The sequence below is a fragment of the Sparus aurata genome, chromosome 5 (genome assembly GCF_900880675.1).
Source record: "Sparus aurata chromosome 5, fSpaAur1.1, whole genome shotgun sequence".
NCBI classification, from domain to species: domain Eukaryota; kingdom Metazoa; phylum Chordata; class Actinopteri; order Spariformes; family Sparidae; genus Sparus; species Sparus aurata.
In genome coordinates, this window is record NC_044191.1 from 1,039,353 (window position 1) to 1,054,976 (window position 15,624).

Consider the following 15,624-nt stretch of genomic DNA (forward strand, 5'->3'; position numbering starts at 1 on the left):
TCTGTACTGAATAAATTTCCCCTTAGCCTCCTTTATACATTTCCCAGTATTTGCTAATATTCTTAGCCAGATTTCATCGTTCCACAATGCACATTCTAAAGTTATTATGCATTTAAAAATGGTGGGGATATGTGCCCAGTGAAGGCTTATTTAAGTGAATATGAAAATGAACAGTAACTCATTGAGTTATTCTGAATTAGTAAAAAGATTTGAGACAAAATATCCAAATTCTTAATTTAAGTCAGTAAGGGCTAGGTGGTCTATCTACAGAGTACCACAGGGTGGAATCCATCACAAATGATTTAAGCCCAATATCACATTTGGAGGTAGGTTAAAAATAGGTGAACTCTTGATAATAAATCAACTGTAATTGTATAGTAAATTTAACTTTAGGAAATAGTTATTTTATATTAATAATAAACAATGCTTATTAAACAGTTATTGAGCAGTGTAAAGGTTTATCAACATTACCAACGCCGTCCAGATTTATTAACCATTCACAAAGTAAAGACGTCAGTTTCTACTTCAAAACAAAACCTTGCTAAATAAATGGTTATGATGCATTTCATTGTTTGTTGACTGTGAAATAACTATTAACCAAAGTCTAATCAACTACAAATGTACCATTTATTAATGATGGTTATTATAAAGTGTTACTTTAAGATTAAGGCAACAGTCCTGCCCTGTTTAATGGCCCAAGCAACATCAGAGTGTTCAGGTAGGGAAGCCATGTTGCACAAAAAAGTAGCTCAAACACTACGAAGCCAGAACAGTGACAGCGAACTATGACCTTGAAAATAACATTGGTCACTGGAAACAAAACCTGAACTAAGAAAAGGACACATTCATGTTGAAACATTTGTATTTGCAAAAGTTGTTTCGGCACTGAAATTTAAATTACATTAATATATAAAACTTTAATTTTTTGATATTTTCGGGGGTGACAGTCTTCTGATTTATCCTTCATGTCTGTTTTTTTTCAGTGACAGGATTTTCCGATGATTGACACCTGAGGGCGACAAGGGGTTCAAAATAGGTTTGAACAAATTGATTTAATCATTTACAATGTGTGGTTTCCATGAGATTTTTGGCATAATCTTGATATAAGAAGTGAAGTAGAAATGTGAAGTAACAGAAAATCCACTACAGTACAAACACATCAAATTTGTATTCAAGTTGATCTATTTAGTGACTCAAGTAAGTTTTCCTCTAGAGCTGCACTGGCTACATTATGTGTTCCATGGTTCTTTACACAGCACATTTTTACACCACAAACTGACCATAATTTGACTGGTCCAATTTTAAACACAACACAACACTTAATGCGTACATTAACAAACAGATTACCAGTTAGCAAATGGACAAGTGATTTTAACAGATTTATTGGATTCCAGACAGCAGTTGGAAAACACACAATAAATAAATATAACATTATCTTTCTGCAGGTTGGATGGATTCAACTTAATTAAGAAACATGAAAACTTATTTCATAATTCAATGATTAAGACAGAACATGTGGAAGGGCCACAGAAAACCGCAACTGAGAGGGATGTTGCATTATTGTACAACTACTAAAGAATTCAGACAAAAAAAGAGATGTCGTTCAGGTAGAGAAACATCACACATTAGTTCAAGAACTTGGAAGAAACATGGCAAATAAGGCAGAAATCCTCAGAGGCCAAAGGCAATAGGCAGATAAAGGCAACATCAGTATCTAGATTGTTCATTATCATCATAAAATAGTCAACACCTGATCAAAGGCATTTTAAACAAGATTGTTCCAAACAAACTGTCCCATCCAGTCTTAAATATTAAAACTCTACACTCAAATACATGAAAAATATGAACAGAGATTGTTTCACTCATTTTCAATAAAGAAGCTAATTTCACAGGTTAGTTTCTTATTTGGCTTTAAAAAGAAAGAGAGAAAGAAATATACCAGATTAAATTTCTAGGGAGATGGGTTTGGTTTTCCAGGTTTACATGCATCAAACATTTACACTTGACATCACAGATGCCATCTAAATAATCCACAACTAAAAGCATGGTTCCTGTACAAAAAGTTCAACATTTCTGCACATTCCCCCTCTCTTATCTTTCATTCAAAGTGCTAAAAGTACACCAAAAGCTGGTTTTAAAAAAGGGTGTGTTGATTGGCTGTGGCTGGTTTGAAGGACAGAATAATCCCTGTTTGATTAGTGAAGATACTTGTTCACTGGGCAACATTTTGAGTACAATTCACTTTCATTTCAGTTCAAAATGAAGATTCTCTCTACAACACCCCCTAAAAGATACCAGATGACATTTCCACCGTGTCTTGCAGTCATCAAGCAGGGGCATTCTATTTTGGAAATGCACCAACATGGTACATGGATTGCATTTTGTTTGAAATCAGCATGAATTGATTGTCATCCTGGTGGAAGGTTCCCGCCTCTTCATCCACCTTATGTGCTGCAGCTCTCGTCATAAGAAGGAGGAGCCTCTGTAACAGACAGCATGGGACCAGCTGGTTATAACACAAGCACATTTTTTGGTATAATGCAGCACCTTGCAAGTGAGAAATTATAATGAATAATGGTAGTAAAAATAAGTGCATGTAAAACTTGCTATTGTTAATACATCGACCGTACTTCAATCATTCTTCTTACGGATGCCTCATTTTTTCTGACTAATGGTGTTATGCAGTACGTGTGTCTTCACAACAAACACTTACCAAGCATCTTCTTATCTTCTCTTTGACTGCTGTTCAAATCTAGTGTTTTTTTTACGAGAATTATAACTGTATTATCTATATTATAAAAAACATTATCTAGTATTGTCTGCAGATACTCCTTTCAGGGCATGTGGATATGAGGCGCATGTGATGGTAGTAGTCCATTTGATGGCTCAACCACACACACGTCTTGCCATTAGTTGTGGTTGTGACTTTGCTGGTCAAAGTTCACCAATGCTGGACTCCCCACAAAGCTAGGATGGGAATTTCTGCCACAGGATGCAAATGTTTTATTAGCCCCTTCGCTTGCACAGAATGGATGTTAAGTAGGCAAGCATTCACCACTGCTGATTTTGCATTTGTGTGACCATGCTGTAAGGCTGCATGCAGCCCCAACAGCCTGTACCAATCAGATAGGGAAGTCTGTATGCACCACTCACTTCTGTTCCTTCAACTTACCATTTTGAACTTAGGTCATGTGTCTCAGACAAGCATAGATTAACATTTCTGTTAACTATTCACCTCTTTTATCTATAGTGGCTGGGCAGTATACATTTCAGTCTATAGCCATGATCAGAGCCAGGATGAAAGTGAGTGTGTACCAACTGACCTTGTGGATATGTCGAGCTGCCATAGTCTGGAGGTAGGATGAGTGGTGCTGGCATTGAGCTAGCACCCTCAGGGGGGTATGGTGCTGTGGTCACCGTGGACCCACTGAAGACAGGCTGATTAGGCGCAGGGCCGGGCCCATTGGGCTGCTGGTTCTGGGGGAAAAATAGGCCAGGGGCGTAGCTGAAAGCATTGGGTGACACCAGCTGTGACTGGCGCTTGTTGGGGAAGCCATCGTTCCCACCCTCTGCTCCCTGGTGGTACTCAGCTGGAGGAGCACTGGGGGAATTATGGGAGGACATCCTGGAGCGTGGCGCGGGGCGGGGAGCGGGTTTTGGTGCAGAGCGAGGGGGCACTGTGGGTGTGGTAGCAGAGGTGGAGGTGGACGAGTCAGGGGTAGAGGTAGAGACTGGTACATCTTCAGCTGCAGCAGAGGAGGGTTGAGCTGCTTTTTTGGAAGGCCGCAGTTTTTTGTCAAGTGAGACATTCCCGATGTGGATGGGTAACATCAACATGACGTCAGGAGACTTTAGACTGACCTGATTAATCAGAGGGAGAGAATCTTTGTTACATTTACAGGAGGAATACAGAATTTCCTCCAATCTAATCTTGTGGTTTTTTTCTCTTCCAATTGGCTTCCTACTAGACACCATATTGTTTAGAACCAAAACTCATAATAAAAAAAAATAGAGTATGTATTAACACAGCCAATCTGGAAAGAGTTTCATCAAGATTTCCATAATTTCATGAATTAATAAACAATGTGTTTTTGTGTGTGAATATCTGGAATCGATACGCATTTTACAAAGGGTTTGCAACAATTACTTCCCTTATCTTGCATCAAGCAAATATTGTATTGATTTGATAATTACGCCAACAGAATGTCAAAGTGAAGCCATTCTTTAGGTGGAGAATCTGTAGGCTGGCTTCATTGATCCATTAAAGTGATGGCTTCTGCCACTTATTCAGACATGAGACCTACAGTAACATTTCCATCATAGTTAAAGAAGGAGGGGAAGTGACTGATTGAAAGAAATGGACTATAAACATAGACAGCCCTCAAAAGTTGGGTGTTTGTCCAACGCTCACAATAACCACGACCACAATACAATACCTGACAGTGTAACAGAGGATGAGCATATCTTACTTTGACATAATATTCAATCTTTATGAGTTCACAGCCAGCGAGGGAGGACTGAGGAAGAGGAGGAACAATGATCTGCTCCTTCCACTCCACCATCTTGCCAGCCTTCACCACACCACCCTCCACCTCCGCAATTGTCCTCACATCATGGGTGGGTCTCTTTGTCTCGTACGTCACTCTCTGAAAGCACACATGAACATGGAGACATGACTCACCCATGGTGAATGGGGAAGGCAATTTCTCAAGAGTCTATACAAAGGCAGTGAATACAAAAACAGGAGGATTTATTCCTGCGTATCTCAGGAGTACACAAACCTGTTGTCCTGCTGGAAGCCTCGTTCATCAAAGTGTTTACTTAACCTTTGAATCCTGCACAAATCTATCAATAACTGTTTCAGCCACCGCTTCGAGATATAAAATAAAACTCTGGCATCTCATCACCTCTGGCTGTTAGCAAGCAGATGCCCATTTACACATCCAGCAGACACAGTCAAACAGAAACACAGTCATGTTTCCATCTTACAAATAAAAGCAAAATATTCCCTCTCTTTTAGTTTGGTCTCCACCTCCTACTGAGAAATATGCTACACAGCGTTCAGCAGGTAATCTGTAAATGTCTGCTGCTCGGTGCTGGGCAGCTAGTGTACAGCTGCTGCTGGAAACAAGGATCCCGATCAGGCAAGTTAATATGCTATAGATCAAAACAGACCTGACGGCTGCTGCGTAACTCCGGGAAGCTGCAAGGTTGGTTAAAAAACAGCCTATCTGGGTTTCTTTAACATTACAGATAGTTTATTAATCCGTTGGTATCATACAAATATTGGTAAGTATAGCTTTAATCTTTATTCCTAACTTCAGCTTGTTCTCAGCACCTGGAATGTTTGAATTCCAAATCCATTTAAAATTAACCCCACGTTTAGAGTACCAAGATACAGAAAGTCCTCCTCTCAAAACAAAGGAGGAGCTTTCACACTTTTTGACATATAATAGGAGAACTTTCCAAACATGGCCACCTGAGTGTCTGTCAATTAATCAGGCCAAAATTAATTATTTCAGAACTAGTAGACAACAGACCAACGTACAAGCCGAGCTGATTTTGGTCTTTCAATGGGATATGCTGACAGGATTTTAACATAATAGTACGTTTATCAAATAATTCCAGTCTTATGCTTTAACATTTAATCTTTTGTATTTAACCACATTCTCATATCATCCACCCAGTTAACAGATGACTTAATATGGGATGACTAGAAAACACTGACTTCAGCAACAAAACAAAAAAAGATGCTTTACAAAAGGAAGGTGAAATCAGCAACAGGAAGAGCAGATGATGATACAGTAGTCAAATTATAACATTGATACATTACAGTAGTCTGTAATGGTAGATTTGGAGGTAGAAACAATCTATTTTGGTCTGTAAGCCTGAGACATATCCTATGTTTACCTGCATCAGGCTAGCAGCCATGTTGCCTGTGGTCTTCCCAGACTGGTTGTGGATGTTTGCCATCACCTGGATGATCTGGCCTGGTGTGTAACCCTTCATTTCTGTCTGGGCCTTCAGCACTACTGTGCCTGTTTTCACCAGCATGTAGGTGAACTGCTGGGTCACTGCAGATGAGCATGCTTCCTGCATGGAAAGAGGCAGTGTTAGAACATCATGAATGTTTTTAAAATACTGACACGTGTGACCTTCTGACACTATTTTCTTTCGTAGTCCGATTATGTCATTACCTTAGATTAGATGACAAGATAGATGCATAGATATCAGTCTCATGTCTGTGTAGGTGTCAAAGTTAAGATGTAATTAACATAGCTTAGTGTAAGACTGGAAGCAGGGAACATTTAGTCTGACTAGATCCAAAGTGAATGAATGCACCATTTCTAGGTGAACAAAAGCTCCGCACAGTGACGGTGCACCGTTTCAGGGAGCCCTTTCAACCTTACCATATACATACATCTAATGATGTCTCACCCATATGTCTGGCAGTTCATTCAGGTTTAGAAGGCTTAGCAGGTAGAAAGCTTTCTCTGTGTTGTAGTCCTTAGCAAAGCGTGGCGTGTCAATGAAAGCCCTCACTCTGTAAACGATCCTCCCATAGTTGCCTTCAAAAGATGTGGGCGCAGTGGCTGTTGGAAGGAGGTCAAATACACATTAGCTTTACCACACAAGAGCAAATACACACTAATAGGTTGTTAGAACAATGTTACTGCACAATTTCCGTTTTCCCTCTCATCATTGACTGTTTTTAAAGACGTGGGTCACATAGAGTTTTGATGATCATACAACAGCAATAAAGCACACTTTTTGACCATGTTCTATCACAACTGAGAATTACAGCTCATGACATATATAAGATGAAAATAATATAATGGTATTAGAAAAAAAAGAAGATTTTTCTTATTATGTAATCTGTACATGTAAACTTGAAAACTCCAGAGTGTCCTGATACACCTACAGGCACTCAAGTGGTAAAAGCACAAACAAGTTTCAAATGACAGATTTACATTCAAACCAGTCAAAAGACCGGTTGGGTTGCTTTTGAGTTTCTGTGATGTTCACCGTCACATGTGGAGAAGGATTACCTGGAAAAATCCTGCACAACTGCAGCAGAAAAGAGGCCCAACAATATGTAGACAGGAAGTGAGGGACAAGTGTGCTTATCTCCAAGACTCCAAGGTTTGAACATTATTTAATCGTTTGTATATAGAAACTTAACATGACCAGACTTACGCAAATGTCTTTAATGGCAATATTTTGACATTTAAAGACGAAGCACCAGAATGTATCTACCATGATCAGAGTTAACTTCTTCATTGTCTTGATATATAATACCGAACAGTTTTGTGACAATTTTTTAAATTATTGGTGTTAAGAACCAATCAAAAATGTGCTGACGTCATCAGGGAGTGCTCTCACAGATTGCACTATAATGAGTAAGTGGAACAAACCGACAGCCGCTGACATTATGTGACATGGTGGTGGTTGGTCTCAAAATGAAATGGAGATCTTGAGGATAATCAGTGTCATTACAGACCCAGCCCTCACAACTTTATTCAGATGGTATATATCAGAACATTTTTCATATTATTTCTCATTCTGTGTCTATCAATAATAAAAGATTTGATCTGTTAAGTTGTCACCAAGCACTGGCGTCAGGCACTTGATGTTCCCAATTTCCATTTGCTTCTTAACCACTGAAGAAGTGGTAGTTGGTTTATCAGAGCTTTTTGACTAAAAACGACTGCCTGCTTGTAATTAGAGCAGTAAAACATTCTGGAGAGTTGTAATTCTCTGAGGGCTCTTTAACATGAGCATCACCTTTGACAATGCACATGGTTTCTGGATCCATTGGTAGTATTAAAAAACAATGATTTAAGCAGCTTTTAAAGTGTAATATAATCTAAAATTGTCACACTGAAAATACTACCTTTATATAATCAGTTGGGCAGGTTCAAACACATACTGTAAATTAGTTTCACGCAGCACTCACAAGCCAAAGTGAACGATGGGATAAAAGTCTCATCCTCACTGCTGCTCAAGCACAATGAAAATTAGGGTAAATATCCACATGCCAGGACATGTCCACGAAATGTGAGGACAAAACACAGACACACAAGCAGAGGAAGAAGGAAGAAAGAATGTGCCATGACAAGTGTTCATTCCATCGCTCCAAGCTCTTACCTGGTATGAGAAACTTGAAGGGAAAAGTGTGTTCTCCCTGTTTCAGGGTTCCTGTACGGGACAGAGAGAGCACAGATAACATCAGTCAGTAGAAACAGTAACAATCGCCCTGCTGTTTCCCAACAGGTGAATATGCCTCAGGAGAGCATGTAGTCTCCACAGTAGAGAAAAGGGAGCCTCGGTCTTTACAGTCTTTACACTTCAATTATTTTCAACTCCCTCGTGTTTTAATGTTTAAAATCGTTAAAACATTTTAAAAATAGTTAAAACATGATTGTTTATTGTTACAAAATGTGTCTACATGTTCTGACTATGTAGGTTAGCCAGGTTTTTCATCTAGATAGTTGAGATTGCTGTGGTAAACCAACACACAAGGAAGCATTGCTAAAACCCATCTATCTGATATAGACTGCAGAATAGATCAAACTCTTTGGATCACTACGTCTCAGCATTTCAATCATTCAGCAGTGTACCTTTGTCTGCCACAGAGACGGTGCTGTTGAAGTACTGTTCCTCCATCGTCCATGCTGTGTCATTTACCTTGTTGGTGATGCCACAGAAACCATTGCAGTTCACTTTGATGGCTGCAGATAGGGACACAGAGACAGTACATTGGAGATTTCCAGCACAGATACACTTCGAAGCAGCTGCAGCGTGAGACACTTCTCATAAGCAAATTCTGTTACAAGGCAGAGTCATTACTGTAATTTCCTCTCTGGGCAGAACCAAAACAAAAAGCTTAAGCGTGTTACACTGATGCGAGAGAGAAGTCATCCTAAACCTAGCATTCTTTCAATTGTGTGACTGAAAAGAGTACAGTGTAAACATTTCAACAAGTAATCCAGGTAGGTTCATTCTCAACAGACCTTCCATGTTCAAACTGGCCGTCCTATAAAAGCTGTGAAGTAGGCCAAACCCAGCAGACAAGGCTGTGGCAGTAAGAGTCTTTTGTTTTCTGACATTACAGATTTGGTGAGCCGCTGCTGGAACATTTTCAACTGTTGGATGAACATGAAACTGTCATTGGTAATTTATTTGTGCAAATAATTTGAAGCTATTTGTCACCTTCCAGGAAGAAATGTGGTCGGAAAAAAATCTTGAATGATCGTGATTGGAGATTAAAAAATAAAATAAAACAAAATTAAATTAAAAATCAGCAGTAGAACTCATGGAACTATATAAAGTATCACAGTTCCACACACAGTATCAAGAGAACCAAACAGCTGTTTAGCCTTAAGAAAACCACTTATCAGAGAGGCTAATCAGAAAAAAGGCTTCAATTTGCAAGGGACCATAAGATTGGACTGTCGAGCAATGGAAAAAGGTCTGGGCCCGTATTCACAAAGACTTTTATCTTAACGTTAGGAGTACTCCTAAATCGGACTAAAAGTTTTTATGTAGGAGTCGTTTCTTAAAAGTAATTCACAAACCCGCTGAGACCTACTTTTAGTTATGAAAACAGTGAACTCCTAAACTAGAAGTAACTCTCTGTTGCTATGGATGACGTCATTTTATAAGGACGCACTTAGAAGCGGTGACAACGGTGATTGGCTGTTGAGTGACAGGGCAGCCCATTGAAAAGTCATTTAGGCTACGCAATGCATGAAGTGAAAATAAGGAAGTTGCCTGCAAGCCCATGACAAAGCCTATGGAAAGATATTGGATAAAGAAATGTGTTTATGATGAGAATTAAGTGCCCCCCCCCACAACAAAAACGCTTCGGACAAAAACTACAAATTAGAAGATTCCGATGAAAAACGTGAATTGTCAATAAAAGCGGCATTTGCTCGAAAAGCTGCGTCAAACCACTTTCCATTAAAATTCGGGAATCGTGTGTTGATCCGGGCCATTTCGCAACAATGTCCAGTATATTGTAACATGCATCAAAGACAATTTGTGTATTGATGGAATGCAACTTTTTCCGATTGACAAAAGCCCTATTCACACGGGACTAGTATAACCTGGGGACCTCCAGTAATTTCTAATAATTGCGGAGGTCGTCTGTGATCTTAATCCCGTGTGAATCTGCCATGTCCATAATTTGTAAAGTAAAAATTCCACCGCAAATTACCTATCATATTTCACCAAACACAGAGGTCATGTGATAATATCAGTCCCGTGCGAATCGGCATCTCTGTGATTTGGGATCGTTTTTTGTTTTTCTTAAGGTTTTTTGTGTTTTCCACCTTTTTCCCGGTCGAGAATTATGGAGGCTGCGTTGGGAATTATAAATGAAAGTTTTGACAGCATTTTGGGTGCAAATTCAGGAGGCTCATCAGAAGAGCGAAATTTCGAAAGATGATTAGATGGATTACATGCATGGCAGCATGCGGTAAGGAACATCTTTCCATCTTTCAACAGGCTCACCAGTTATTATATTAAAATATCCATATATAACAGTTGTGCTGCTCCAGCAGGGGCTTCGGTGCGATCGACCCGGATGATAATGTCAGTAAAACACAGACTTTGCTTATCCTGTGCGAATGCGCCGCACGAAACACGGACGTAGTGGGATAAATTCTAAATCTCTTGAGGTCCCCAGGTAATACTAGTCCCGTGCGAAGAGCTGCATTTTCCCCGTAGCCACATACCGGTGTGTATTTTAACTCTGGCGTTATTGGATTGTTTCGGTTGGTTGGGAACGTTATTGCGTCCCTCACCAACTCAACCACAACTTCAGTCCCTTCACGGTCCATCTGACATCGTTTTAATAATTCCCTGTCATTTAGCGTCTCCAAAACATTGGCTGTGACCAGGTCTTAGCGAGTTAGGAGTCCTCTGGACTACTTCTAAGGTCTCCCAGACTTAGGGGCTACTTTTAGGCTTAAAATGTTTTGTGAATAACTCTTATTTTCAAAAATTAGGAGTCCTAAAGTTACGACTGACACGCCCATTATTTTTAGGAGTTGCTCCTAAATTCGCCTGTTAGGAGCTACTTTTAGCCTTAAGATTCTTTGTGAATATGGGCCCTGATGAGTCCAGATTTACCCTGTTCCAGAGTGATGGGCGTATCATGGTAAGAAGAGAGGCAGATGAAGTGATGCACCCATCATGCCTAGTGCCTACCGTACTAGCAGCGTTATGATCTGGGGTTGATTCAGTTGGTCAGGTTTAGGTTCAGCAACATTATGTGCCCAAAAAATGAGGTCAGCTGACCACCTGAATGAGCAGGTTTTTCCATCCGTAGATTTTTTCCTCCTTTATGTCACATGCCAAGATGACAACGCCTGGATTCATCGGGCTCAAATTGTGAAATATTTCACATATGGATTGGCCACCACAGAGTCCAGACCTTAACCCCACTGAGAATCTTTGGGAAGTGCCCGAGAAGACTTTACGCAGCGGCCAACGCTCCCATCACCAATATATGATCTTGGTGAAAATGAATGCAACTCTGGACGGAAGTAAATGTTGTGACAATGTATAAGCTCATCAGAATGATGCCACGGTGAATGTGTGGCGTATTCAAAGACAAAGGCGGTCAAATGAAATATTAGACTGCAACTTTGTTGGGGGGCCAGTCAGTGTAGAATACCATGTAGATAAGAGTCCCAGAGAACACTGCAACCTCAAAGTCTGCCACAGCTCCACTAATCCTGGACATCTGAATCAATGTTTTTGTTCTGATAGCAGGAACACACTTTGCATTGTGATCATGACTCGGCAACCAGTCTTGTAAAGATGAATGTGTATGTTGCTCTGATTCACTATGTATCTCAATGTTTTACATTTTTGTCTACTTTGTTGCCTGAGCATTTGTAACAGTCTAATACAATGCATATTGTGTCATTTCTGCTAAATAGGCAGGATGATGAGTTCATGTTGACCTTTGAAGACTGTGACTGGCGAAGATTTATTGGCAATATTTTGTGTCATGTCAAGTCTACAAAGCTCCATTAGAAATGTCATTATTTCCAATAATTTCCATGAATTTATTTTTATCCAATCACTTTCTATACCTCCTCAGCTGGAATTCACTTCACTTTAAATTTACACATATTAAAACAGACCTTTTCTGTCAATGACCGGTAGGCTTTCATAAAAGAGGGCTATCTGATACATTCTCTATGGTTGTGAGCAAATTAACAATATACAGTAAGAGTATAATACAGACTAATAATGTTGGGTAAACACCTTGGCTCTTTAAAATGTCAAGTTTTGTAGGAAACAAAACATGTGTCAAGAAATGTGTCATTTCTTGACACATGTAGGACCACGATCTGGGGATTTTAGATGGTGATCAATCATGATGGTGTCCACAATCTACTTTTCAGCCAAATCGTAGATATCGCAGGATTTAATGTCCTCTGACCTCGATAGACTGACATAACCAGCTACATGACTATGTCAATTGGATGAATTACTTCACAAGGCTCTTAGGTCTTCCTCTTTGTGTGACTTATTGTAAATAAAACACATAATGCAAAGCCAGTTATAGTAACATGACAGATAGGAGCTTGTGACAAAACAGAACTATCTTCAATGCAATATTGTGTCTGAATGGTTCAATTAGAGACTTTCATAGGTTATTTCATGCCCAGCTATAATCTACAGAGCATTTCAAAATTGTGAAAAAATATCTAAATTTAGAACATGGATCATGACTGCAATCAAATAGATAACAGTAACCTGCCCTATGCTATGTGCACAGCAGGTTAGCTTTAGAATGATATTAATTCATTAATTCATTAATTCATTAATTAGTTAATGTAAGTAATCTTTTTTTTAATTAATAATTTTAATAGATTAAGGATGAATGTAGGAGTTCAGAATTTGGGAACACACTTGAAAATTTTTTGAAATTTTTTTTTCCAATAGTCTTTCAAATATGGTTCGCAAAGACTTCAGAAATATGTAAAACGTTTCAGGAAAAAACAAAAACAAATGCTAATTTCCCTGTTCATAGTTTTTTGCAATGCAGTGTCACTATTTGCTCAGTAATGTGTCTTATCTCTTGGCCTAACCCACTTCATAATCCATAAGTGATTCGAGCTGTTGGATGGTGAGGGAGTTGACTTCCTGTGAAGCTGACAGTCTGACCTGCTCTACCTGAGGAGGAATGTAAACAGACTGGAGGCCTCGCAAGTATTCAAACAGAAACTCCCAAACACACAAGAGCTGCTCGCAGCAGGTCCCCACACAATGACAAGCGTGTTCTCTATCATTTAGCACTGTAAAGCCTTTGACACCTTGAATTTCAAAAGAAGAACACTTCGATGTCTTGTTTCAGTGTCTTGAAGACGTTTCACCTCTCGTCCAATAGGCTTCTTCAGTTCCAACTAACTGGAGGGAAACTGCAGGCTCTTAAACTCTGTGTGGGAGTGTCCTTACAGAGTCGTTAAAAACAAGTGTGAGCTCTGAGTTTCAGAGTCGTTAGGACCACTTGTGGATCATTAGTCCAACCGGCCTTCATTCATACATATATACACACACATATTTCTATTCAGACTGATGTTTATATAACACTACTTCACATTAATTGAATTTAAATCTCAACACTGAGATTCAGTGGTTACACTTTCCAGTTCGCTATTCTGATGTTTATATCCATCACCCCTGTCTTTGCTTCAATAGGGGTGCTAGAGGCACAGAGGTTGAAGCATTTCTGCTTTAGAAATGTGTTAAAGAGTCAATATTATCCAATTGTTGATTTATTTTATTTTTATGATGATTAATTAATTGAAAGACTATGCCTTTAAGCACTACAAATTATAGCTACAACTGTTAGCCTGGTCAATAAATCAATTAGTTCAGAGTCAAACATTTTGGAACCACCAACTCAAAGCGTTGGTATTTAACGTGCTGGGAATGAGACTGAACCATCAGTCATCTTCCACCAGAATCTCAGCACAAAACTAAGAAACTCCGACATCGTAATACATTCAAGTCATTTTTTAAGCAAGATCCCACCTTTGATAGTTTTAGGTTTTTCTAATGTGAGAATGTGCTGCATGTCCTCTGCTTACATTATAGTAGATGAATATTCTTGATTTTGGACAGTTAGTCAAACAAAACAAGATGATGTTGGCATTTCTAGACTGATCTCTGGTGTTTTACAGATCAAACAATGAATCAAGAAAACATTTGGCAGATTACATGGATAAAGACAATAATGGTTAGTGAAGTGGTTAATTATGGTTAAATTACTGTGAACCGAGGGTGTTTTTTGTTGTCTCATCAATAACTGTAGTCAGCATCTGTGGGTTATTTAATCCAGGGTCTCCAACATGTGACGAGTTTGAAACCTCCAACATCTCTTTGGCTTCTTATTCACAAAGAGCATCACAGTAAAGAACAAAAGCATTCATAAGGTGTTGGACTGCACACTGACAGACCACGACTGGAAATGAAATGATGAAATAAACCATTTAAAAACACATGGTCTTATCTGGACCATGTAGTTTAATGTCAGCTGAAGACAGGCCTGTTGCTTTCTTACTAATGAAAGGACTCAGTTTAGGAAAGGTGTGGTTCACAGGACAGAGACCTCCTTAATGGAAAATAAACTTTACGGAATATGTGACTAGATATATGTAGGCTACTGTTTTAAAAACAACTCTCAGAGAAAGTTACGAGTCCATCGTCGGTGTGCTGTCAGACATTTCTGTGGGAGGAGAACAGGGGCTCTTCAATAATCCTAACAGTATGACTATTACAGAACATGATACTGTGGTGGGGCTGTGGGAAATGCAATAAAAAGCACATTTTAGACCAACATACAGCATAAACAGGCCCTCACATCAACATTTAAGTGACGTTCAAACAGGCTATGTCCAAAATCAAACGATAGTGTGCCAGGCCTGAGGTACAGCTGGGTAGTCTCGGCTGAATCTCTCACTTCCGTGTTTAGCGACGGCGATGTTTTCCCACCAGGTGCGCACATGCTGGCGGAATAAGCGCAGAATCAGCGAGCTCTCACCTTTACACTGCAGCGGCTGGCCCAGTTTGATGGTCACGGATCCGGAGATGGACTCGCCCGGACTGTACACCACCTTGTTTTTGTCAAACGCGATCTCAAACTCCTGAAGCTTGCCCATGTTCTCCCCGATCCACGGCCTCACTGATGATCACCTGTGCGCACCAGAAACAATACCCACACTAACGAGTTTCCAGCCCCGCCCCTTCGGCTGACGTCACTGAGCTCTTCAAGATGAGAGCGATAATAAGGTGTGTGTATGGCACATTTATTACACACAGCAGTAAGCCTAACCCTTGCTAGGATGACCGACTGGTCATGTGTTTATGATGACATCATCCAATTTAAAATTCTCATCCTACTCCTTCTACACTGACCCACAAATCATTCCTCCTCCGCCATCATGGAGGGTCTTTCAATCCCTTAAATGTGCCCAAAGTAGAGGTGGAGTGAGGACAGAGGTGGCTTCTGTGGGAGCTTAGAGCTCAGAGTCTCCCTCTCACATCCACGCTTGGAGGACGCGAGGAAGAAACAAGAGTGAGGGAAGCGGGGAGCTCATC

At 39.8% G+C, this 15,624-nt stretch overlaps 1 protein-coding gene across 1 annotated transcript; it reads right to left on the reverse strand.

Annotated features, from left to right (window-relative positions):
• Positions 1-1,366: 1,366 nt before the first annotated feature.
• Positions 1,367-15,304, reverse strand: arrdc1a (arrestin domain containing 1a). The gene is made up of 8 exons (XM_030418328.1): positions 15,068-15,304; positions 8,622-8,732; positions 8,149-8,199; positions 6,439-6,593; positions 5,911-6,093; positions 4,470-4,646; positions 3,324-3,861; positions 1,367-2,482 (listed from the first exon to the last, which is right to left on the reverse strand). The coding sequence occupies exons 1-8, from the start codon at positions 15,183-15,185 to the stop codon at positions 2,445-2,447; spliced, it is 1,371 nt and encodes a 456-aa protein (XP_030274188.1). The 5' UTR covers positions 15,186-15,304; the 3' UTR covers positions 1,367-2,444.
• Positions 15,305-15,624: the final 320 nt, after the last annotated feature.